The 26,941-nt window shown below is 45.5% G+C and overlaps 1 protein-coding gene across 1 annotated transcript in view; it reads left to right on the top strand.

The window, feature by feature from the left end:
- The window catches only part of PKP1 (plakophilin 1), a 42,176-nt gene that overhangs the window by 8,990 nt on the left and 6,245 nt on the right, over positions 1–26,941 (top strand). Inside the window, exons 3-11 of the mRNA XM_010584547.1 lie at positions 8,126–8,550; positions 17,272–17,416; positions 19,004–19,211; positions 19,942–20,119; positions 22,251–22,365; positions 23,568–23,723; positions 23,826–24,002; positions 26,055–26,208; positions 26,713–26,899. Of these exons, the coding sequence (XP_010582849.1) occupies positions 8,126–8,550; positions 17,272–17,416; positions 19,004–19,211; positions 19,942–20,119; positions 22,251–22,365; positions 23,568–23,723; positions 23,826–24,002; positions 26,055–26,208; positions 26,713–26,899 (1,745 nt within the window). The remainder of the gene's footprint in view (positions 1–8,125; positions 8,551–17,271; positions 17,417–19,003; positions 19,212–19,941; positions 20,120–22,250; positions 22,366–23,567; positions 23,724–23,825; positions 24,003–26,054; positions 26,209–26,712; positions 26,900–26,941) is intronic.

Raw genomic sequence — 26,941 nt, 5'->3', positions numbered from 1 at the left:
TTTGTCATGTTTTGTCTAAGCAAAACTGCTCTGTTCCAGCCATTCCAGTAGTTTCTAGCTGGTTTTTGTGTTAAAGAGAGAGGAAGCTAAGCCCCAGCTCTGCAGTTGCCCCTCCAGCTCATGCTCATGTTGGCAAGGTGGTACTGCAGCTAGTGTTGATGGTGTGAGGATTATTGTTTCATTTTGTTCATTCCTGATCTTCCTTCCAATCATTACAACAGCTGGACAAATGCTGGGTAGTTAGCAATGACACTGGCTGCTGGGGATTTCAGTCTAGCAATGGTGGTCTTCTGGTGAACAGCTTGCAAGATGATTACAAAGACCAGGGCCTCCATTAGATACCACAGAGTACTGTGGACACAGCAGTTCAGTCACTTCTGGTTCACGATGGACTTATGCAGCTAATGGCTTTTCTCTGAAGGGCTCTTTTGCATTAACTGATGAGGGAAGGTCTTTCTCCAAACCTAAGTGTCTTACAAGCCTTTCATTCTAGAAATTTTTGGTAAAGGTCTTCAGGACCTGGGCTACGTTTGTAAAAGGGACTGAGACTTGTGAAGGATTCACAGTAAAATTTGTCTAACCTAACTGTCTATCATCTGAAAATCAGCCATTTAGTCTTAACAAGTCATCTAGACTCCTCCCATAGCCAACAAAGAGAGAGGTATGAGGAGGTGATTCATCTCCTCTATCTTGGAGATCTGTCAGGTCAGGATGAATCAGCCCCTCTGGATGCCTATCTCCTTCCACTGGTAGCTGGATTGGAGCAGTCACCTAACAGGTAGGTGACTGCAGTTAGGGGCGATGAGTCCCAAGTGCCATTGGCACATTGGAACGTATAACCTCAAGCCTAAATCTGCTTAACAAGCTTAACAGACATCATATTCCCCAACCACACCAAGGAACCTTCTCCATTTTGCTTCTTCCAGAAAAGTATTAAAGGTTTACACACAACCAGCCTCCAGCTTGGCTTAGCTTTAACTTTTGTCTACGGACCTATTTGAAGTTTGTGCAGGTTCTAGACATTCTAAAAAAACGTTTCTTATTTTAATTCCTGGGCTGTAAGACATGAAAACAAATATAAAGCAAACCTATTTTTGAAGACAAAAATTGCTGGACTTCTTTCCAGCTGGAGCTGGTGCTGTGAATGTTTCTGAGAAGTCACAAAGTCCCTTGAGATGCACAGGCAAATTCAGGTATTTCAGGGAAAAGACCAAGTATAGTGTTCAGGAAAATGACTTAACTCTTAATACTTCTGGAGTTAAAAAGGTGTAACAGGCAATCCATGTCCATGTTGCTTCTCCACAGCACCTGCAACTTAGGCACTGCTTTTAGATTGCCTTAGCTGGTGACTCTAAACGACAGGAGGTATCCTGTCTCACCCACAGCTCTTAAAAACTATTATTCCTGAATTCTTCCTTCTGTCTTGTTTTGGGTCTTCTTGGAAATCTCAAGCTTTTTGGTTCTGAGTTTTCTTCCCAACCTTATGATACTGATGTTCAAATATTAGAGCAAAAGAAATGATAGATCTGAAGGAAGAGCTCTCTTTGGCTCAGTCAACACTTCTAACTAAAACCTTTGATTTACCCATTATTAAAAACTATTTTCTGTTTATTCCTCTTGTGGAGTGCCTTGTTTGTAGCATCATGGTAACTAGCGTTGCAGTGAGTACCTACTCATTATCAGTGTAGGTCATACTGAAATCAGTGGGACCACTCCAGAAACAGGCACTCTGAAGGCAGCAGGTTTGCACTTGGCTGCAGCGTTTCCTTGGCTCATGTGTCAGGGGTTGGCTCAGCCTTCAGGGATGAAGTCCCCAGTCCCATTTGCACAGTGGCTACGGTGGGATGCAGTGATGGGTACATTAATGACTGCAAACTTTTCTGTGTTAGGTGATCTTTCAATCCAAGTGCTGTTGAGCCCAGAAGACCCTTAGAGACATTTGTCACCCTACTAACAATATGTAAGTTATGAGTGGCCACCAGTTCCCAAAGCCATCTGACTGCTGGAGCTGGCTATGCCCTGTCCTGATGTAAGGCCTGAATAGTGCCTGAGGTCCCACAGAAGGTACAGTGGTGACCACAGTTTACACAGACAAACCTGAGGGAGGTTTAAGTAAGCTAAACCAGACACCTAGAGCAGTGCAGTCATGGCAGGAGAAGTCTCAGCATGAGCTGCACCCTTGAGTCTGACACCTCAATACCACCCCAAAAATGGGATCTGCTCAGCATTGGTCTCAAAGCCACTGTCACAGTCCAGTGGCCCATGGGTTGCAGGGAGTGTACTGCTCACCCCAACTGCAGGCACAGCTTTGGAGATGCACAGCCAAATCCTGAACACCAAGGGAAGGCAGTATGTGGAGCCAGGATGCATGCCATCAGCAAAGACCCTCTAAGGCTTAATTCCCACCGGCAGCAATGCTGCTCTTGCCTGGGTCTGCTGGGTTGGCAGGTCCATCCCCGCTAGACAGTCGAGGGAGTTCCCAGGCCCCATGTCTGTTTGGCACTGTCAAGATGATGCGTTATCAAGACAAGGTGGAGAAGCACGCCCAACCTCCCTGTGCTGCTGCTTCCACAAGAAGGAAATACACGAGCATGATGTGGGTGTAAGATGCAGCAATTTCCCCCCCAGCACTGCCCTGAACGAGGGGCAAACAAGCCCCTGGTGCGTTGGGTAGGGAAGGAGACGCATCTCAGACATTAGGGTGCTCTGCCTCCAACAGGGTGATCAGATCATCACCCCCCCCCAGAGCTGACCTCAGCCTGGGGCTTTTAGTGAGTAACGTTTCTGAGAGCAGCCCTGCTCCCAGACCAAGGAAGATTTGGCGTGTCTGCTGCTGCTTTGATTAAAGAAGTTAACTGAGTTGGATCCTGGCACATAACAGCTGGGGACAAGTGGCTACCAGGCCATTGGCGCTCACCACTGCTTTCCTCAGGCACCACTGCTGGGGTCTCGGGCTCTGTGCTGCACTGGCCCACCCAGCTTGGTTTCTGTGGCAATTATGTCCGTTATGGCACTAAGGAAAATAATGCACTTTAGTGATCCCTCTGCACTAGAGACTGTATGTAGATTCTTAAACAAATGTTCTCTGTGGGAGAAAGTTGCAGAGCTTTCTCTCCCAAATGCATTATCTGCATGAAAGGCGTTCGCCACGAGATGGGAACACTCCCTGCTATCCCTGGCTGGCTTTGCCTCTGTGGACAAAAATCTCTCATTGCCAGTGGAGCTTTGTTCCATAAGGATTTCAGGACAAAATTTGTCATTTGCTGTGATGACACATTCAAGTTTAAAAAAACTCTAAAAATAGAGTGGTTTGGGCAATCTTATCAAAGAAAACAAAGATTTATAGCTGTTGCACATCATTGCTCAGTCAGACCCTGGTCTCCCTGTGAGGTTTTGCAAGAGGCTTTATGCTTTGGAGTAGCAAGTTGGACATTACCTTCCCTGGCTAGAATGAACTGAACCATCAAGACCTAAATCTCAGCTGCATAACGAACCAGATGAAAAAGCATACCGAAAGGCAGCAACCAGGCGAGGTGGGAAATAGCATTTCAGAAATAGATAAATAATATATTTGCTGGTTTTGCAATTTTTCTCCCTACAATGGAGTGTGTAGCAGGCAGCAGCTAAAGCATTTCGCAAGTAACATCAAGAGTTTTCCCCACCCATCACTTAGGGTGGGACGCTGTCATGTTGCATTGCCTGTGCTTTGCCCTCCAGCCTGGGAGAAACCTGCTCCTGACGTGTTTATACGGAGTCCTTTACTTCTCTCTGTCTGCTGCTCTAGAAACAAACAAATTGCAAGGGAAAAATTAGAGCCAGGTAATGAACTGATCGCGTCCTTAGATGCAGAAGTCAGAAACACCCAGTTATCTGGGAGGGCCTCTGACATGGAAAGGCAGCGCTGAGATCGGAGTGAGATTCCCGGAGCTGGTGTGCCTTGCTCTGTGCTTCTGCTTCTCTGGAAAGCAGGAGGAGGAGATGGACTTTTCCTGTTAAACAAAAGGGTTTATGGAAGAAAAAGACAGAAAAGGACTCATGGTCAATGATTGGGATAATGCCATTTTGACTTTAGCACCATTTTTATTCCAGTTGAAATAAGAGATTAAAAATCATTATTTACCTGTCTTGTGTGACTGTTGGATATTCCAACTGATGTTCCTAAAATGCTCCCACAGTGCAGGCTGAGAGCTGGTGATCCACAAAATGCTCATTAATTTGAGGCAGGTCTTTGCTGTGCTGGTGAAGGAAAGCCCTTACTGTCTGATAAGAGCACCTGCATGCTATCAGTGCTCATCTTTGCTGCCTTTCCTCCCCGTACCTCCCCTCCTTGTTTTAATATGAATGAACGGCTCCCAAGTCTTGGCCTCAAACCTACAGGCTCATTTCACAGCAGGGAGAAGTTCAGGCTAAAATTCAGGATGTCAGCATTGCCTGGCTGCACATGAACATCCTCCTGCATGAGGATGGGGTGCAGGGGACTGCTAGTGCATGATGGTGTCTGGCCGAAAGGAGAGACCTACCAAGCTGCCCCAACTTCTCAGGTGTCATGGGGAGAAGTCTTGGTGATAGCCTATGCTCTTCTAAAATGGTTTCCAAATCTTGCAGTGCAGGGGGAATCACTGTTTTCTGTCTCCACCCCGCTTTGAGGGACTTCATTGTCTTTTCCAGCATATCTCCGCACTCCTAAAGGAAAGAGATGTGGCCCTGGCCCACCTCCCCCATGCAAACACCCACAAGCAGTGGGCAGATACAATTCAGGGTGTTAGGAAATCTGGGTGGTTTATGAGGTTTGAAGGCAAGAGATTGATTATTTCCTTTCACTAATGCTGTTCTGCATAGGGAGAGCTCACTCTACACACGTAATGGCATCAGCAAAAGTTACGAGACTGTTGTCAGGTGGCTCTTTAAACCACAGACTATGTAATAGCATCACCTTCACCTTCAGAGATGTCATCTCTTCTCCAGAAGGCAGAGTGCCTCGCTTCTACCTTGCTGTGCATCCTATCTCACTGATCACTGCGTCCAGCAAAGAGATAACAACATGGGGAACTCCATTCCCTTGGCCACGTTTGCTCCAGTGTTAGAATTGAAGGTCTCTGACTTAGCTTGATGAACATCTGAAATGGGGACGTAGGTTTTAGTCTGAGAAAGCTGCTCTTAAGGCACAGACACGGCACTTTGCCGAGATCAAGAAGCGATCAGGTCAGCTATGTCTGTGCAAGGATTCATAGAGACTATTTGGCAAGCAGGTCTGAAATCCACTGAAGCTGGCAGGAGACTTCTCATCGATTTGGAGGCTTTGGATCAGGCTCCTGCTGCAAAGAGGAATTCTAAGATACCAATTAGGTCCGTGCCACTTGAAAGAGATTAAAATGGGCTCAGCCAAGCATCTGGTAGAATCAGCAATAAAAGTCATGCACTGACTTTGGTAATGAGCTTCACATCACACGAGAACTATTTTCCCATGAGTTTGCAAAAGGCTTCCCCACCCTGCCAGGACCTGCACTGACTTGCTGCTCCAGGCTCCCTGTGTTGCAGAAAGGTGTCTTTCCAAACAGGCAGTCGCTTTGCTTCACCCGTCTCAGGGCTGGCAAGAAAGAAGACAATGCTATATACCACTGTAAAACACAGCAGGAAATACAGAATTGATAGTTCTATATCTATAAACACAGACATAATCACAACTTCCCTCGCCCGTTCTGCTGGCAGAAAGCCCATGTTCATATACTGGAGAGCAAACAATAGCTTTAGATAAATAATAAGTTAGCTCTTCCATGGTTAGCTGAATTGGTTTCAGCAAATGCCCAGGGGCTCCACAGCTCTGCCAAGCTTCTGACAGCCCTACAAAATAATCCCATCTTATACTGACTCATAAAGAAAAACAACAGGGCTCAGATCTAACAAGCTGCTGCTCTGTCCTCCAGCCAGACACTGCCAGCAGCAAGTCCTGGGAGTGGGTTCCCTACTCCACTGAGCAGCAAAGTCCACCCTGCACCTTCCTGCCACAGCCCTGTCCCATCCTTTACTGTCCTGAGGGTTTCTGAATCCAGGAAAATGAAGAAAAATTGAGGATGATATCACCCGTAGAAGGATATACTCATGCCCAGTGGGGTAGATCATGACTTCATGAAAGGTCATTTTGCCTTTGCTGCATGCATGCTGCATCCAAAGCAAAACCAGGATGGAGAGAACTTCCGGGCATGGCCACCCTGGAAATTTCAGTGGGCTTGCCCCACTGGCAGGGAAGCCCCCGAGACTTATTGCACTTACCCATGTGCCTTGTCCTTGCTTTTCTTATCGCATGCAAATTTTTCTTCCAAATCCCTGGGAGCCCTGCAATATGCACCAAACCAGTTACTTGCCATGCTGCAGTACTAACAGGTTTTTTCTGTGTCCTCTGGAGTAAATGCAAAGAGAATTTGCTCCCCTTTTCTCCCCTTCCAGCAATTCACCTGTTTAGATGCAAACCTGCAGAATGAAAGTATGAAAACTACTTCAGACTGGTGCTCAAATGACAGAGCAATCTAGGTATTGGCATAGCTGGACTAAAGCTTTTCTTCTTATCCATATGGCATGCCTGCTAGGTAACCCCTTTTAAAAGTTTTCAGCCGTTACATGCGCAACTCTCTGGGATGCAGCAGAGAGGATTCACTGCATTCCTGAAGATCAGTTTGTTAATGGAAGTATTTGGCTTAATTAATTAACATAATGACAATTCTGCAGAGTCTTGGAGACGGGAATGATGCTGAGTGTGCTCAGGGCTGGGATGAAGTTGGAGCAGAGCAGCGGGACTCAGGGTGAGCCTGCAGAGGATACCAATTTCTTTGTCATGTGGTGTTTCTAGGTTAGGATTTTTTTTCAGTGACATGAACTATTGCACCAGGCACAGACTTTTCACTCCTTGTGCCTTGGACCTCCATGGAAATAATAAGGTTGACTTTTCTCTCCCAGCCCAAGAGATCTTTTGGTGGCTTTTGCAGAAAAAGGCATCCAAAGTACCACTGCTTCAAGTTAGGTGAGAAAAAAAACCTTGCCCAACAAGAAATCACAGATGAGCTTTCCCAAGATAAACCAAAGGGGGATGAGGCAGGCAGTTTTATTCTTTAGTTCTTTTTGTGCCTGTTTGCTGTATGTCTTGGAGATCTGCTTGCCAGCATGCTGAGTGGGAAGCAGTGGAAAAACTCAATATCACGGGGCAAACAGCACTAAAATAGCTTTATTTATTTTCCTTTCTGGAGTATACACCTTAGCGACTTGTCTCGCACTTGGATACAACTCTGCAGACTTCCAGGTGCCAGCATTGACATCCAGAAGGTTTAATATTGCAAAAGAATATTGGATTCAATCCTGGTGTACTTGGGGCAAATCTGGAGGACTTTTGGTGAAATGGTGAAGACATTTTGAACTGACAGCAGGCCAGCTAAAGCCATTTTTTCATTTGATGAATTGCAGTTGGTTTTTTTTACTGTCTTTTATTCTTTTTTTTTTCTTCCTGGCTTAGTCATCTCAATTCCTATTGCATATCCCCCATTGTTCTCAAAACATCCCATTTTATGAGCTGATACTACACACCTTGTAACTCATAAGCAGATCTTCATTGTCTCCACTTGTTTCTTGGCACAATGAGATTCAAGAATCCCTTCTTACTCATTTTTCACTCTCTTTACTCCCTTCCTAAGGAACTTATAGATAGAAGGGCAACAAAATAGCATAAAGAAATTAAAAATAAATGCAGGCAGTGCTGGAAGGTCAGAATGGGGCATCATTCTCTGTGATGGCAAGAGATGTGATATGAACTTCTCTAATTACAGGTTGGGTTAGACCCCATGTATTGGAAATAAGGCATTTTCTCTAATGCCAGCATCGTATTTGAGCTTTCAGTTCTGCTTTCAAGTTCCTGGATGCCATATCCTGATCACTAAGTGTCCCCAGGTTTCAAGGGAGGCTTTGGTACCTTTGTAAGGGCTGCAGGTGGGCTAACCTCCCATAAATCCAGGGCCACAAAAATGCCTAAGAGGTATAGGAATTTGGTAGCCGTGACACCCACACAGGAGTGGGCTTGGCAATGTCGATCTTCAGCTCAACCCTTTCCTAATTTTTTTGTCTCCTGTTTCTCATTGACCAGCTGTACAATGGGACCCTGAAGCGGGACGTGGAGAACAGGCGCTACAGCTCCTACAGCCAGATGGAGGGCTGGGGCAGCAAGCACTACAGCAAGGCTGTCTGCAGCCCCACCAGGGCCGGCAGCGACTACTGCTTTGTGCAGAACATCAAGAGCAGCCGGAGCGAGCCTGACCTCTACTGCGAACCACCCCGGGGCACGCTGAGGAAGAGTCAGGTGGGGGGCCGGGCAGAGCACAAGGCAACCTTGAACCGCCAGAGCATCTACAGCAGCTGTAGCACCCAGCAAGGAACTACCAGGACAAGTAAAAAAATGCCGGCACGAGCCCTCTCTTGCCCCTCAAGCAACAAGCCCGATGTGGTCTATGCCCAGCCCATGATGAGCTGCAAGCAAGATGTGGTTTATGGACAGGCTCAGTCCAGCTCCAAGTAAGTCTGCTGCAATGGGCTGAATCTGAGTAAATGTAGACATCTTCTGTGGAGGTCTGCCATCAGAGCTAGTCACCTGAGCTGTTTTATAGCCACTGGAGATCTGCTCACCAGTGCACACTGTGCTTAATCGCATCCTGCAGTAGAGCCTAAAGTGGGTCAGATGAGTCACACTCTTAAAGGGCTTATTTCTTTTCATGAGCTATGGAGGAAAACCAATATGACTGGGTCAGTGTATATATCTCTGCTGTAGCTGTGTGACGTTGGGCAAGATGATCTCCCAGTCTCTGTGGTGGTATTAACCGACAGCTCCTTTGCAAGAGAGAGGTGAAGGAGGTGGGGAGGTGAAGAGCAGAAAGCCTGCTGTGCAGTTTGGGTGCTTTTCCCGATTGTCACACTGTTTTGATTTGGCAGAAAACAAACCTAAAAATCAACTAACTTTGAAGGAGTTGGCTCCTGAGGGTCTGACTCAGAACAGAGCTGAGAATCTGCTGAGTGGTCATATTTACCCCTCTGTCTTTTTACCCAGCCCTGGCTTCATTCACCCAAAGGTCTGATTTGGGTTCCAGAAAAAAACTGAGTCAGAAATGGAAATAAATAGCCTAATTGGAATGATTTACCTAGCCAGAAAAGAGGAGGGAATGGAAGCTGTTCAATTCCTTCCTATCCAGAGCATCCAGTCCCATTGGGGTTAGGAATTATGCAAGGGTGGAGGATGGTCCTTCATGTCTCAGCATCAGGTCCCTTCTTGTAAATGTTGCCTACAACAATAGGGCATGTAAAACACACCAGTGAGCTCAGACACTCCCAAGCTGGTATATCTGTGCAATGCAGCAGAGCTGTCACTAAAAAAAAAACTAGTGGATTTTTGATGGCATTACAGTGATGTTGATTAAAAGCTGCCCTGATGCTGATGGCTACGCTGCCTCTGGCTCTGGAGCACCAACCACAGCCTTGGAAGAGATTTGGTCTGCACAAACTATAGTCTTGGAAAACTATGGTTTGCAAGTTTTGAACTCCAAAACATTGCAGTTCAAGGTTGCAGTGTTTTACTGGGCTGGAGAAGGAGGGTCTACATCTTCCACAAGCATTCCCAGGGGCTACTGCACTACCATTGCTGCATCACTGTCATATACAGCCTGCCCTGCACCAACACAGAAGTTGTCACAACTCCCAGACAGACGTGGCAGCTTGTCACACAAATCCTAGGAGCTCCCGAGCTCATTCCTGGTGGTCCCTGGTCCAAAAGAGAATTTGCACACTGCAGCATAAGTGTGAGACTAATTAACAGGGCTCATAGCCTTTGTCATAACTCACACCAAAGGCCTGAGATTGTTGAGCCGTTGACCCAAGGTGTGATGTAGATATTAAGAAACATGTCATCGTCCCTCCCCCAGTCAGCAGTGTGAGCCAAATCATGCTCTTTTTCACATCTGAATGTTGATTTCCAGATTTCTCTGCTCAGCCTCCCTCATTTTGTATTGAGTAGAAGTATGTCCCAGAGTGTCTATGCCAAGAAATGTCACTCACCTGTTAGCATGTTGTCATGAAAACTTAACTTCCCATGTGCCAGTTATTTCATGTTTAACACATGCAAAATTAGCCCTGGCCAACCTGGAGCACCAGTGGCATTGGCTTGCTACTTTCAGAAGCTTAGTAATTCCTCTGGAATAGGAAACAGAGAAGTTACATAAACTGCAAGTAACTTGTTCTAGAGAATTTCTGACTAAAGAGCATAAAAGTGTAGTGGGAGGGATGGCAGAATGATTAAATATGGGACTACAGCCAGCTTCTGCCTAGGGAAAATACTGCTTTCGAGAAGTTAGTCCCAGGCAGGCAGGCTCTCTCCAAAGCAAGCCCTGCTCTGCACTGCACTGCACTCACAGTTATAGACTTGGTCATTTCTTTGGAAAGGTCACTTGAAGAATAATGGCATTTTCTGAAGAGAAGGAGAACTGCTGTTGTGAGAGGAATACTTTCCAGCACTGGATGCCCTTTGGTTAGGGAGTGGTTCCATTTATACACTTCTCCTGGCTTGGGGCATAGCTCATCTGGCAGAACTGGTTCTGATGTGGAAACGTCGGTCTTCAAGTCGTAGGCTCAGCTGGGGCTGTGTCCCCTGAGTAAATCTGATTTGGCTGGGGTACACTCCCCTGCTTCGCATGAAACTGACTGCAAAACTAGATTAGTTTGGTGGGCAGTTTGTACAAGCGCTTCTGCTCTTGACTCAAAGGAGATGAGGTTGGCAGCAGTTGTCCTTAAAGTTTTGGAAACATACTAGGGAGTTGTTGTCTTTGAAAAAATTACTTATTTGGAAGGCCTTTAGCCCTTATAAATATCTGGCAGGCCACTGTTAGCCTTGGTCTGTAGTGTGCTTTTGTTGGGAAGGGGCTTTCAAAGATGGGTTAGGACCATATCTGGGCTCTCTTTGCTGTGTAGGACTGTTTCTGGTTGGAGGATTCCACACTTGGAGAGCTTGATCTTCATTTGAGTAGGCTGATCTTTGAGCAGGGAGAGGTTTGCTTGTAGGCATCCCATTATTAACCTCTGCATGCAGGAAGAGGGCTTAGCTGGGTAATAGCTGCTGGTAGTTCCCTGTTTGGGGCTCTGCTCTTCCTAGTCTAGTAGTTCTTCAGGTAGAGTTTTTGCCTTCATAACAAGGATAATTTTGTGTTCAGTTTTCATGCTGTAAATCTCCTGTGTGGGTGGCTATCTTGTCTGCAGGTTAGCAAACCGTCTCTATGAGCAAAGCTAGATAGTTTCCAGGCTTTCAGAGGTGATCCAGTGGGGTGATTTCCATTGCTGTGAGAGTGATTACAGTGGGACCTATGATCCCCAGGTCTGTCTATGATACAAAATTGCTCTGTAATTCAGTGACTGAGGACAGTGTCAGTATTGGTCCAAGAGTGGTGCTTCTCAGGTGTCCAGTGCTACAGATCTGATCTCCTTGGATGGTGTAAGATGAAAAAGGGGTCGTTGGATGTTCTCAGGTAGTGAGAGTATCAAAATGCAAGAACTGTCAAACTATCTGTACTGAACAGTTCTTCTGCATTTGGTCACAAAGTTATTTAATTTCTGGAATTATTCTTGATTGTGTGATTGTTTCCATTTATTGAACTGTCTTTGGCTGTGTAAGACTTAGAAGAGCTGTCTCTTTAATAACTATCTGTCAGAAGAGTCCTTCCTCTTACAGAAGCAACTCTAGTTGATGAAAGCACCTTTCCTCCAGTTAGCTGATGAGTAGTTTAACACCTAAATGTTTTTTTGGAAAAAACATTCTATGATTCAATGATAAACTAAACTGTGATGTAGGGTTTTACTCACCCCATAGCATTGGTTCTGGTAATGAAATCTGAGGTTTGCACTGTTTGTTCAGATCAAGAGGTGAAACAGTACTGACTTGCTTTGAGAAACCTCCTCCTGAACTATATTGTCTTCCACCACCCCTGTCGTTATGATCCTGCCTCACTGGATGTCCCTTCCAGACATACTTCTCTATAACCACTCAGGAGCTTAAGCCTTTGTAAACATTATGTCATATCTGGAACAACATTTCCAAGCTCACTATATCTCTCCTGGGCTCAGAATTTCATGGGTTATTCTGGTGGCTCCTGCCCAAAAAGCAGTTCTCACTGAGCAGCACTCACATTTTGCCACAATACAGCTCTCTGGAGTGAGTCCTTCTACCTGATAGAGCTGGAGGGAGTCTTTTGGGTGTCCAGGAGTCCCTCTTCTCCCTGGAATCCTTCTCCTTTTTGGGCTCTCATGACATCCTGCAGATCTGCAGCCTTTCATCCTGGAAACCGGCAGCAATAGTGGTTTCAGCAGCTGGTGAAGACTATGCATATTTGCCTGCTTTTAACCATTTCCTCTGATGGGTGGTACTTGCAACATGCTCCAAGTGATGGTGTGCCATCTTGAGCTAGCCAGCTTTCAGCTAAATAACATGTGGCAATTCAGCCCAGTCAGGAAAAAAAGTTTCTACATCCTCCTTGGTCATCAGGCAGCGATAACAAGAAGCAGTAATAAAGGATGTAATGTTTAATGCATCCTAGAAAACTTTGAGTCTTTGTCCCCCCACAGCTGGAACTTGAGATACAAGAAAACTGTGGCTACCACTGGCTGACACTGTATTAGTGCTGCTTGCAGACGTATTGCATGTAGTGCCTCAGATACCACATGCACATGGGACTGACAGCCCAGGGCCAGACTAGATCATGATGCGTGGTGGTTGTGGCTCTGCAATAGTCTGTGCAGTAGTCAGCTGGTTAAGTACATATCACTTCTTTAGGAGATGCCTGCATCTGAGCTGGGTGCTACTGTTGCCCTTGCAGAGATGCAGTCAGTGGCCAATGGAGCTGAAATCTGAGGTAGGTCAGTGAGTTACCCCCTAACAAAGTCAGTGCCTCTTGGTTGACTTCAGGGGAAACCCCGGTGTCTGAGCTGGAGACATTACTGAGAGGCCAGGTTAATCTCACCCCTTGTGAAGGATTTAGGGTGTTCTCATTTGTGAAGATGAAGAGGTGAGCTGGGGTGTCTGCAGACATTCCCCAGCTTGAGGGTTGCTAATATGAATCAGGAGCCATTAACGGACACCTACAGTATGTGTTGTCTTCCATAATACCACATGCACCTTTGGCATCATTTTAAGACGTGGATGCATTTCCCTTTGGTGTTCTCTGTATATAGGAGAAAGAGACTAAAACACCTTATTAGAGATCATGTGAAAGCAAGTGTCTCTCAAGGCACCTGGAAATACATAATATCTTAGTGCTACTCTGTTAAAGGCCTTGAATACCCTGGCTGGCAGCTATGGAGAAGTCAGTAAAGGCGGGGCAACCCTTTGGATTTTCCATATGGTCATATTCCTCTATGGTGATGCTGACTTGGCCCCAGCCGAGCTGCAACAGCCTCTGTGAACTGTGGCTAAAGTTCAGGGATAGTAAATGTGTGTCTCATAACCATTCCTTCCCAGGCAGGAGCTCAGTCTCTCTGGAAATACTATAAACAGTGAAAACACACAAAAGTTATTGAAAGAGTCAGAAAAGGTACTGAGAGTGTTTTCCTCTCTTTTGGGATAAATAAAGGTGATCAGTATCAAAACATAAATTCTCCAGAACTATGCCACGCAATGAAAGCAGAACCAAGCATGAAGGTAAGCACCTTCATTTTGCTCTGTTCTTATTTGGGGTAAACTGCCTCTAAAAATTACTCTTTCACAGTGCTGGCTTCTTGTGACGTGAATTTGTCTGCACTGTGCATTTGCACCCAAACCAATTGCTGTGGATCTGTTTGTGATGCTGTCCTGGCAGGGTTCATATCATTGCACGTGGTGAGGATCTCCTCCTCCTCAGTTCATTGTCAATCTGTGCCCGTCTTCCCTGGTACCTAGCCACCAAGCAAAGCCCAAGGGGAAGCTCCAGCTGAGCTTCCAGTGGCATCAAAACCTTGGTGCCATGTCCCAGAGGTGGACATGGCTGCTTGGTGTGGAGCATGGCTATTGGGTTTGCTCCAGTGTGGCCTGACGGGAAGGCTTGGATGTGCTAGACACTCTGGTTTGCATGTCTTCACTCTGATTTTTTTAATGAACAAAGGAATTTGTTAGAGTTTTCTGACTTCCTCCTCTCCTGGGACTTGTAGCCCTAACAACTAGGATGGAGATATAGATCTGATTAACACAAACCAATCTGCTAAGAGAAAGTGAACGAAAGGCATTAGCATCAAATGAGGGAATTTGCCTTTCTGTGATACTGATCCTCTTAAGTATTTGTTTCCCTTCCACACCTGAATCTGATCATCTAATTTGTCTCCTGTTGAATCATTTCTAATTGAGATCTCTCCCCATTCTGATTGTCTCTTTCTTGTGGAAGAAGAACAACCTTTGGAGCTCTTCCTACCAGGCACATTGGCCCAGGTTGGAGATGGCCGCAGTCCAAGAATTTGTTTTGGAGCAGGCTGTTGTTCTGGTGTAGATCTGGTTAGGAATATCCCTGACTGGCTGATGAACAATCTCCCATTAGCATGGGCTTTGCCACAGTGATTACATTTTCAGCTAGGAGAAATCGCTGCTTCTTCTCGGGTGGCATAACAGCCCATGCTCACCCTTTGTGAACTTCTCCTGTTGGTGAGCTAGGAGGGGAAATGGAACCTTCCCCATTTTTTCCCACACAGAACTGGATCTGAATACCTAGTTTTTCCCTGCTGAAGGAGGGTTTGGCCCTCTTATGGAGTGGATGTGTAGAAAATTGCCTCCTTGAGTCGCTGGGCCAAGTGGACATCTTTCTTTCTCATAAAAAGTGCACCTGTTTTAGGGGTTTTCTCAATTTGGTAAATTAAAAAAAAAATCACCATGATTACATATGCTGCATGGCAATGACCTAGTATTTTTATTAATATGCCTCCCTCCCCACACTGCCAGCCCAGGTCTGAACTCTTAAAGGAGAAGTCCCTCTGGTGCTACTCATGCTGGATCCATTGGTGTCCCAGCTCTTTTGTGTGTCTCAGGAACATGAAAAAGACTAAGAAAATCACAGCATCTTGGATCCAAACCAAAAATTTCTGAGGTTCCATAGTTTCTAGTTTAAACTTTGTCTTTCCAATTTCGTGTTTCCTTGTTGCAAGCGTAATGGAAGTTTCTTGGAGCCAAGTTTTGACAGAGGTTCAAACTGATGAAAAATCTTATGATGAAGTGATGTTTTATTGTTAGTGTAGAAAAAAAAGTGGAATGAGTTTTATCTAACCTTAGACATTGAACGCTTAAGGTCTAATCCAAGACTGTTGTCTACCATTCCTGTATACCAACAGAGGCAGAAGCATCTCCAGAGGGCAGGTCTTCCTGTCTTAGGAAAAATGTCTAAGACACAAAGGCAAGCTGTTCTTTGGAAGCACCTATTTCTCTCCATTGACTACACAGGTGCTTAAATGAATAATTTAAACTGGGTGCAAGTTTATACCAGTGAGGGTAGGGGAGACAAAACAGTCTTTCATGCTGTCTTCCAGTGTCACAACATAATTGTTGGGTTTTGATATTTTGTATGAAATTTGCAATAGAATTGTGGATATTATTCACTGTTCTGTGCTGTGAGGAGGTCAACCTTTGGATGGTTAAGGACAAAATATTCTATCTTACTGTAAGCTGCTTGCAGTGGTGACCACACCAGTGTCCTTTCTAGACCTTTATTCATAACATTTCTTTGGCACAATCAAAATGAGTCTGCATATCTCATGCCTAAGAAGAAGCCTTTCCCTTGTAGTAATATTTAATACTTCAAATGTAATAGGTTCATTTAAAGACCTTATTAAAAAACACTGTTTTGTTAGTCTATCGGATTGTCTGAAGATGATGAGGCCCTCTACATAGTCACTCACTAGTATGACATGGAGCAAGAGCTTATATACAAATTAATGTGGTTCAAACAGGAACTCATCTCCCCGATCTCCAGGTAAAACTCCCCATCAGTCACAACTGGATCCTGAACAGGGAATAACATCAGTCAGGCACAATGATGACCTAGTTGTCCTAGCAAAGCCCCACGCTTTTTGATTTCATCTGCTGTTAACAAAACCTTTCCCATTTACAAAGCCTTTCCCATTTGTATCCCGTCACTGCTGAAATAGTAATAACCAAACAGGAGTTTGGGTTTTGATTCTTCTCAGTCCTGAACTTTACATGGTCATTTACTCTGATGCAAATTAATGTGGACCCTGCTGCCGTGAGCAGAGATCCTGCTGCAGCCAGCTGCAGGCCTAAGATGCAAGGATGCTAAGAAGAGATAGTAACTTTTATTAGACTGACTGATACAATTGGAAGCACAGACAAGCTTTGCAGCTCAGAGCCCATTCATTAGTCTGAAAGTTTGTACCCTTTTCTAATTTTATGTGGTTAAAACATCACAGACAATGCTAAGTAAGTACAAGCCAAAGAGAGCAGAACCTTCATATTTCTAAACAAGTGGACAAATCTTAAGATGTTTGTATTTTCCCCAAGGTTTCAGTACTGCTTCAAGCCAGAGGGATTCATACCCTTCTTCTGGAGTCTGTCGGCACATTCTTTACCTATAACAGGGGATGATGACAGTGGCCAGCTTTTATGAAGAGCTTGGAGACTACCAATGTAAACATACCCTGGAAGCAGGATGTCTCAGTGCTATTATTAGTATTTCATAAACTCAATATTTGTCCATCCCATCACTCCAGACATGTCTGTCACCTTTTTATAAGGGATCTGCTCTAGCCTCCGAAGACCATCAACTGCCCTCACATTTTTGCTTCCACCACATCTCACATCAAAGGATCACATGCTGTGGGAAAAGCATCTGCCTAATTTAGATTGTCCTAATAACCTGACGGATGGTTTCACTCTTGTCCACTAATTCTTTTATTTGAGGAAAAATGAATACTGGTTCTCTGTTCATTAAACCTTCCACTTCAGGCATGATTAGACATCTAGCACCTCAACCGAGCTTTTATATTCTGTCTCCTTTGTTTCTGGATAGACTGGATCCATAATTTATTATCCTTAGTGTCCTCCACTGTATATTTTCCACTTTTAGCATCTCTTTTTTTGAGACAGAGAAATGCACTAGGGGTGCACCATGTAGTTTATGTGGCAATGTGATAATATTTTACATTTTGTAATTGATTCCTTCCTAATAATTCCCAGTACTGATGTAGCCCTTTTGGCCAAGCACTCAACCAATGCTGTATTTCTTTTTAACACAGAATATGTGGTGATGAGATAGATGGCGGTACAATGACCATCCAGAAAGCCATACAACTTCTGTGCTCCTCTGATGACAAATACCAGGCCATGGGTGCTTACTACCTCCAGCACACCTGCTTCCAGGATGAGTCTGCCAAGCAAGAGGTGAGCAAACTCCTTCAGAGCTCTGCTGTCACACTGGATGTGATGCCACACGAGGTGGCTGAAACTGGTTTTCCTCAGTACCAAGGATCCATAGCTCCCCTTGATTTTTATGATGGAGCCTTATACCTCATTAGTTACACTCAGGAATTAATTAAGTAGATTTTTCAACTATTAGTGGCCACTTTCTGTTAACAGTGATACGGAAGCAACCATCCAGATGCAGTGTCTTCTTCTGGATGCAATTGTACCTGGTTCCACATGAATCTTTTGCTATCTCAGACCTGCAGTGTCAGAGCCACACAAAATTGCCCTAAATCCCACTGTGATCTTCACTGTGCATTGCTCAGTGACATTTCAGCCATTTCAGCCATCTAAGCCAATCGGTTAATTAGTGCTCATGTACAAAAATATTTGACCAAACAGAAGCCTTTCTTATAGTGCAGCATATTTTTCTTATGCTCTTACTCTCCGATTACTAAATTTATGCCACCGTGCAGCAAAGGAGTCACTCTCAAGGATGGATCAGCTGTCAAAAAAGTTTAGCCCCACCCTGGCACGTTTGCATGCCATGCAAACATGGGTTTATCAAAATTCCATCCCTATAGAGGTGGTTTTCCATTTCCTGGCACAATAGTGGAGCTGGACATGCTGGCACAGTGTGGGGATGTACCTCTGTGCTCTTGCTGTGGCTGAACTGGGTGCAGATACCCCAGCCCACATTACAGTCACAAATTGTGGGGTGGCCACACCCTTTGTTACCGTTGAAAACACCCTCTGAGCGCTGGCCTGTCCCATTGCTTCCCAGAAAGATGTGTCAGAGCAGGTATGTGAGTCATCTGAGCACACGCTTGTTTTCTTTCCTCTCTAAAAGGTGCTCATTCATTTTCTATTGTCAGCAAATCTCCAGCTGATGGGTTGGTTTGTGCCAGGATGGGCTCCATGTGGGGTTGTGTCCCCGGGAGACCTGGTACAGAGGACATCCTGAGTGGGAACCCTCATCATTTTGGAGAGCTCAGCTGGAGCTGTCTTCAAACCTCCCTGGCATGAGTGTGGTGTCCTGCAGGTCAGGGTTCACACCCTTTCTGGTGCTGCCCCTGTTGAGTGCTGGAATATGGCCCAGTACTGCTCCTGGCTGACCTCGAGGGTGTTTACACTGTACTGTGACTATCCCTCTAAGCTCAGCCTGTGATTTCAGGATGCAGATAAATTACCATATCATGTCATTATATTGCTACAAGTGTCCTCTACAGATAGGCAGAGCAACATTTTCACCTGATGCAAACTAATGGAGGTGGGTGAAAGTTTGTGGGAGCAAACACATTTACATCAGCAAAGGACTCGGTCCATGGCCATTACTCATAGACATCCACATCTAGAGTTTAAGCTTCAACCTCAAGGCCAGCACCTTCATGCTCATGACCTATGGCCTGAACCAGACATGCCATCTGCAAGCTCTAGCCATCCTTTACTGCCAGGTCTGAGTATGTGTCATGTTGACTCCTTGCATTGCCGTGACAGTTCTCGTTGTCCCTGTCCCAGCAATGCTCTGCACACCATCCTGATGGCAGGATGTCTTTCCTGATACAGGTCTATCGGCTGGGGGGAATCGCCAAGCTCGTTGAGCTGCTCCGCAGCACAAACCAGAATGTACAGCGAGCAGCAGCTGGAGCCCTCCGAAATTTGGTCTTCAAGAATCCAACCAACAAGATAGAAACCCGGCGGCAGAATGGGATAAGGGAGTGCGTGAGCCTCCTACGGAGGACAGGGAACACTGAAATTCAGAAACAACTGACAGGTACACAGCAGACTGCTCAGCCCTCAGCAAGGATCATGCTCCTCCCTGCCTGTGGTCTGTGTTGCTCCAGCACACAAAGGCCCAGTAGCCATGGTGCTGCCATACCACAAAAGGGGTATATTATGCTCCTGTCACACCAAATGGCAACCTAAAACAGAAGGCAGAGGAGGTCTTGGCCCTTTCATGTCCCATAAGGGTTCTTCACATCATAAGTGCCCACTGGGGAAGCACCTGCCCCAGGTTTCCCCCCACAGCTGTGGTCACCCTGTCATTCCCATGCCTTTCTGTACCCCGTGCTGTTCCCAGGGAAGGCCAAGGGAGCTGGCATTCTGAATATGGCTGAGCAGGTTATCTCACTGGTGTCTCGCCTTTTCTTGATGGATTGACATGAGTTTGTTGGTACAGGTCACCCTCAGCTGTGACTGAGGTCTTGTGAGCAAGCCTTTATGAGATGCCTTCCCCCTGCAACCTAATGGCAATAAACACCAATTTTGGGAGGAGGGAGGATGCTTAGATGCCCACCTCCACATGATACCATGCTCCTGGTGCCCATCCTGCCTGTCTCCCATAGGGATGGACAGAGACTACGGTTTAGGGCAGCCTCTTCACCATTAGTTCAAAGAGGGATGGAATGAAGACGGACTTTGGGGCTGGAATTCACTCTGACCTAAAGAAAGTTTCTAATGCATGGTGACCCTCTGCTTGAGCTTGTCTCCCACCTCCTTCCTAGGACTGCTCTGGAACCTCTCCTCCACCGATGAATTAAAAGAAGAGTTGATACAGGAGGCCCTCCCTGTCTTGACAGACTGTGTTATCATCCCTTTCTCTGGCTGGTCTGATGGCAGCTGCAATAGGACAAGAGAAATTATTGACCCAGAAGTATTCTTCAATGCTACAGGGTGTTTGAGGTGGGTCATCAAGCAGGGATTTACTGTAGCTTGTATCTGTTGACAAAAGCTGAATCTGTCTAAATCCTCTTACAATAAGCTAAAGACATGCTTACTGCAATTGTATTAACAAAAAATTCTCCTTGAGAAAGTTTTCCTGACTAAGGGAAGGTGCAGAAAAAATTACATGTAAAATATTTTTCTTGGTAGCTTTTTTCTTTTTTTTTTTTAAATAAGTTTGTTCTTGCTAAGTCTCTGCTCAAAAAAATCTAAGTTGCTTTGTCACAGGACAGCTGCAATACTGAAACTTGACAGTGTTCAGCTCAGACCAGGAAACTTGACACTTTTCACCCTTAGATTTTTGAGGCTTCCAAGGAAAATTTTGGTTGCTAGAAAACAAACTGGTTTTAGGTGACAAAAAGACAGAATCCTCTACATGGGGAAAACTAGCATTTTCCCACTGATTTTAATAACTGTTTTAGTACAGAGCAGTCCCATTGCCCTGGACTTTTCCTGGATCATTCTGTCAGACGGGTCAGCTACAAAACAGGAGGTGCAGATTGAGACCAGAGTAGTTTATTTTTTTCACAGGAAAGCCAAAGACCTTTTGTAGAGGATATTTGCCCTGACTTGCTGTTTCTCCTACCACCCTCCTCCACTTGGATGCAAGCTCCTTGTCTCACTGGGAACAAGTGGGGGAAAAAAAATACCCTGTATAATTAGGTACTTTCATCAACTGAAGCTCTCCCTGAGGGAGTGCAGCGCCAACCACACCCTTACCAGACATGCAGCTAGTAGGAGCTGTATCTGCTTATGAAACGAAATGGGTGAATACGGTAGGGGCCTTTTGAGACATGATACTATCATGTTCTGTGGCTGGGAACCGTGTCTGAAAGATAGCGCGTGCTGCTCCCTTCCCTGTCTTGGAAGACACCTTCCCCATGCACTTGCACATTGGGATGCGTAGTGTATGTTGCATATGAGGTGCTCCATTTTTAAGACCATCTCAATGCACAAATGCCACAAAATACCCCATTAAAATGAAGGAAAGGGTATGATGATAGTTTGTGAAAGGAGGTCTCCATGGAGGCCTGTCTCCTGAGACTTATCACAGTCTGTGACAGTAATATCCAACAACCCCAGTGAAGACTGCCAGATGCAGGTCAGCAAGGGAGCTCAAACGGCTGGGGGGAGCAGGACTGGGGAGCAAGCCAAGTAAGGAAAGCAGGGTGGCTGGGTCCAGAGCCCCTGCTCCGAGGGGTGAGCCTGGATTGCTCTGACTCACTGCCCTGCCACATCATAATGCAGAGATGAGAACAGCCTTGGGTTTGCTCTGGGCTCGAGCCATTGCTGCTCAAGCATTTCTGGATTGCAGATGAATGCATGTTAATGAGGAGGCTGCAAATCACAGTGAACATCAAATCCAGTCCTGGAACGCCTGGAGTGAATATCTCACAACGACTGCCAACCTCTCTTTGTTTTTCATTTGCAAGCTACAAGGCAATAAAACAGGGAAGAAAAAAAAAAAAAACACAACAAAACAACAAAACCCATTTCCTGTTACTGGAAAAACTCCCCTGTCCTGGCAGCAATCAGTGCTCAGGAATACATTACAACATTACAAACTGGTCAGTCCCTCTGGTCAGAACGATTGCTGCTCTTCAGCATCTCTGCCTCCATTTCCCATGCAAATGTTGCTGTTGACCCTGCATAGCTCCTTATGCAGGGTCAACAACCTTATGCACCTTCCTGATTTTCACAATAGTCCCAGATGGTCTTTATTCAGTCTACTCTTTGGAAACACCTCCAAGGAGGCAATGAGTCTGTGTAATGTCACATGCATAGCCTCTAAGGCAAAATATTGCTGATAGTTACTTTCACTAAGAGGATGTCTTCTATGCAGAGCTCCTTAACAGGACATTTTCCTAGATGAAATCAATCCTAAAGAGCAACAAGAGAGCTATGCACCAGTGCAGTCCTACAAAAGGCCTCCAAAATGAGAGCAGTACACCAGCCTTGCTGAATCTACAAAAATATCCTTAAATTCAATTACAGCTGTAGCCAGAGTAGAGCCCATAGAGACTAGTAAGTGAACCCAACTAATACTCTCTCCTCCTTCTCTCCTGACATGCTCTGCAATGGCTTTCTTCAGAAACTTGAGTTCTGCAGACATGGGGCGACAGACCATGAGGAATTACCCTGGCTTGATCGATTCAGTCATGACTTACGCCCAGAACTGTGTGGCTTCTAATCGACCTGATGATAAGGTACCAGATGCTCACCCCGAGCTGTTTGCTAGAGTTCAGCCACATAGTTAATAATTGCAACTTTGGGAATATCTCCAAATCCTTTTCAAACAAACACAGGAGGGGACTGGACTCTTTGAGGCTGCTCTTTTCCTTCCAGATCCCATGTGATCTGTTGTAGGATTGCAAGTTCTCTGTGCTCTGGGCCTGAAGTAGAGGTGGGTTTTACATTTTCCCTTTACCAAACACAGAGACACAGCAAAATATTTTGGCTCCTGAGCCCCCAATATACTTTCCTCCCTTCCCCTCCCACCTTGGGATCCTTCCAGCATCTTAACCTCCATCTCTTGCTCTTCCCACCACCACATCTCTCCATCCAGCAGGACTCAAGTATATGGACCCCAGATTGGCATCACATTCAGCAGGAAGCCAGGAGCTGCCAGTCCCCTAACTGTGACTCTGATTGCTATGTGTAAACAGCACTTACCTTGGACAAAATAGTGTTTGTAGCCACATTTTCGGGAGTTCAACACCTGTGATACTAGCCAGACACCCTAAAGTCCTCAATGCCCAGCAAAGTACCAAAATTTTTTCAAATGAGCTCAGGATTGAGCAAATCCTCTTTTGGGGACAGCTTTTGCAAGAAGATCAGTTTCAGCAGCACATACTGAACACAGCTCTTTAGAAATGTAACCACATGTTTTGGTGTTGGTTACAGGTATCTAGTGAAAATTCTCCCTTGCTCTACCTTGGGCACTCTGACCTCCAGGTAAAGGAGGCTTAAAAACCTGTTCTTCATAAAAAGTGTCCCCTAATCTGTACCTGTGACTTGGATAAAGTCATTGGAAGTGGACTATGGCAAGAGGAAGACCTTCAAGAGTTGGCATTTCATAGTGGGCAGTTTGCTATAACCACCCTCTGCACTCTCTTTTCCTGTTTATCAACTTGTCTGTGACAGTGGGACCTAACAAGGCTCACTGAGTCAGCTCACTGAGATCCACAATATAACATTTGGGCTACGTGGCCTTCATTCATGTCTAGTCTACCTCCTTCTACCTTCCCGTCCATTGCTACCTTAAGCAGGGTCAGGAGCTTATGTTGTATAACTGCTAAAAAGCTAATTATGGCATGGTATATATGCTCTCCATAGCTATAGCAATGTGCTGCTCCATATTTTTCTGCCTAATGTGATGCTTGCATTTTTATTTTGGGGGTGATTTCAGTCTGTGGAGAATTGCATCTGCATCCTGCACAACCTTTCCTACCGCCTGGATGCTGAAGTTCCCAACAAATACACCCAACTGAACCACATGGCCAGGAGCGTTTATATGGACAAAACTCTCACAGGCTGTTTCAACAGCAGAAGTGGTAAAATGGAGGTAAGATGTGCCGCAGAGGCTTGGAAATGTGATATTCAGCCCCAGGCAGGGGCTGCAAGTGAAGAGCAGGATCTGAGCTTCCAGTTTCTTACCTCTTTGTAGAATGATGAGTATGGTGTCCCCCTTCCCGAGGAGGATTTTAAACCCAAAGGACCCAGCTGGCTCTACCACTCCGATGCCATCCGCACCTATCTGTCCCTGATGGATCAGAGCAAGAAGGATGCCACCCTGGAAGCTTGTGCTGGAGCTCTGCAAAACCTCACTGCGAGCCGAGGGCTGGTAAGCACTCTTCTCTCTTCTGCATACACGCAGCCAAACGTGTCAGCACTTTACAGTAATCAGAAAGGAAAATGTCCTCCTTAAACTTCAGGGCACTATTGCAAGTCTTTCCACAGTGGATGCTCCAGCTGAGGTATTTATTAATGCCAAAAATAGGGTCTCATGGGGGGCTATAATCAGTATCCCAACGGTCTATCCCAGATCCCTACACTGGGATTCCAGGTTTCCCCAGTCTGATGGTCATACTACCAGCATCTACTGGTATTGGCACCTGCCATCCAGGACACCAGTGAGGATGTGCCCAGATGTGCACATGTTGACAGATGTCATTAAAGGAGAGAGAAAGGATGTGCATGCACCACTACCTGTGTGTGTTTTTTTAAGTGGGAGGTGGCTCTAATAACAGGGTGGATTGTGCTGTGGATTGTGGCTTGTCCTCACATCACAGTTGCTTGTAAAATAGCTCTGACAGATGTCCTAACCCATAGGTATGGCAGTGTGGAGGTGACAGGGGCTGCATGACACTGTGGGTATTGCGGGAGCTAGGGCATGGTGAGGGACACGTCACGACAGCAGCTCTGCTGTGCCCAGTTTTGCTACTGTGGGCATGTCCTTGCAGGCTGCGTTCACGTGGACAAACCTCAACTTGTCTGTTTGTGTCAAACTTCATCAATTCCAATTTAAATAAGATGGCTAGGGAGATAAAGAGATAATTATTTCATACGTAGGAGAGGCGTGTCACGTGTGCGAAGCGTTCCACCCAGAAACACGGAGTGACTCACGAAAGGAGCCTTTGCTGCTAGGACAGCATTAACCTGCCAGCTCTGATCTGCTGGGAGCTTTTGTTACGAGTCTGTCAATGTGAAATACTTTGGGAACTTTTTTTTTGGCTGTTTAACTAAGCGGTGCCACTAACAACAAGGTGGAGAGAGACTGTCACAGTATGGGTAGAGCTGATCAGAGAAATGGGGCTGGAGCTATGTGCTCCATGGAAATAAAAAGCCTTTCAGTAGTCAACATCATTACACAAGAATGTCTTTTGGGAAGGCGGGAAGAAAACAAACAAAAACCAGCTCTGACAGTGTTGAAGTAACTTATTTCAGCCTTCTGGTTGGAATTTGCCTGGATGTGCAGAAGTGGCTTCTCCTTTCCAGGGTCTTATTCCATCTCAGAGCTAGAGCTGTGGTGGGTTGCTGGGTTTGCTGTCACCTGAAGGAAAAGGAAGCAGAGGACAAGCTTACAAAGCTTACTGTAATCTTTTAGCTTATAGAGGATGGCTCCAAATCTCTTCTCAGACTCCACTTTACACATCCCAGTCCTGTTGGTGTGAAACTGTAACATGGCACATGTGCCTCCTGGAGCATAGGAGGGAAACTGGGTCTCATCCCACTGGAAGAGGGTTGTCTTCCAGCCCATTCTCTCCATTCTCATGTCACTGTTGATGGACACTGATGGCGACAATCTCCAGCAGCCTTTCTGGTGGGGCAGTAGCTGAGAAGTTCAGTTTAAACTCTATCAATAAGAGGGCAATTTATTAAGGGTATGTGCTTCAATGTCCATGAACACTCATCTGTATTGGCTACATCCTGAGATCTTCTAGATTTACATAAGCAAACATGAGATCAGGATCCAAGAAGAGTAATTTTGGTCTTCAGATTGTTTTTTAAAGGTATCCATTAGCTGTTCCTATTCCACCACAGCCTATTACTTGCATGGCAGAGAGCTGCAAGGGTGTTGAGATGGGCAAGGGAAACATGGACATGGGGGTGAAACTTCAGCTTTTGGGAATATCGGTTGGGTAAGCATCTGTCCCCACTCAGGCTCCAGAAAGAGGACAGAAGTACCAGTTGTATCGCAGAAGATGAGAGGCTGACTTTGCAAATGTCTGTGAAGAGGGGAAAATGACAAAGTAAGTGGGACTATGGTAGCAGAAGAAGGTATTATACAGATGCTTATTTTATAGTGTAGTCATGTTTGTCTGGCCCCATACATCATTCCAGTTGTATCCTCCTGGCTATAGAAGTCATGAGACATCTCTGTTCGGTCTCCTAGATGTCCAATGCAATGAGCCAATTGATTGGTTTGAAGGAAAAAGGTTTGCCTCGCATAGCACGGCTCCTCCAGTCCAACAGCTCTGAAGTTGTCCGGTCTGGGGCTTCTTTGTTGAGCAACATGTCCCGGCATCCTGTTCTCCACAAAACCATGGGTAAGTAATTTCCACCACAGTGGATTCCAGAACAATGTCTAGTTTCTAACTCTCTAATATCTGCCCATCTTGCTTTGTAAACCCCATAATAGGACTCCAAAATTGGTGCAAAGCAGTGTCATTTCTTGTGGTCAAAAGGACAGTTGCAGGTGATATCTGCAGGCTTAATTAACAAAATGTGTCCTATTTCAAAGTCTCTACAAGCATGTGGTATGCTTTATAGACAATGACAAATCTGCAGGATCATAAGGATGATAGTGTTTTGGGAACTGAGTTGGACTTGACTACCTGTGACCAACATCGTTGCCCTTCCAGAGGCCTGCAGCACTTATTTTGTCTCTGAAAATCAAGTGATTACTATTATGCCACTACTGTCCAACGTTATTAGTGTCTCCTTCCAGAGATAACACTGCATTCTTGCATTGAATAGTGCTAACACAAATAGTATTATTCACTTGTGCTAGGTTTTATTTAAATGTTGATTGGAACATTCCACCTCTTTAGCTCACCAGGTGCTCCCAGATGTATCACGTCTCCTGTCATTCCAGTCTGGAAATACCAACAGCTATGGCGAGATCATGACATCAGCTTGTTACACTCTGAGGAACCTCATCATGTCCAACCCACACCTGGGAAAGTCTTACTTGACAAGCAACATGCTAAATAATGTAGTAAGCCTGTGCCGAAATGGGTGAGTTTGGGGCAGAAGGCACGGAGAGGGTCATACGTAGAC

This window comes from Haliaeetus leucocephalus, unplaced genomic scaffold (assembly GCF_000737465.1).
Source record: "Haliaeetus leucocephalus isolate CR32 unplaced genomic scaffold, Haliaeetus_leucocephalus-4.0 Scaffold1000, whole genome shotgun sequence".
Taxonomy (NCBI): domain Eukaryota; kingdom Metazoa; phylum Chordata; class Aves; order Accipitriformes; family Accipitridae; genus Haliaeetus; species Haliaeetus leucocephalus.
This window is presented reverse-complemented; position numbering and strand designations above follow the sequence as displayed.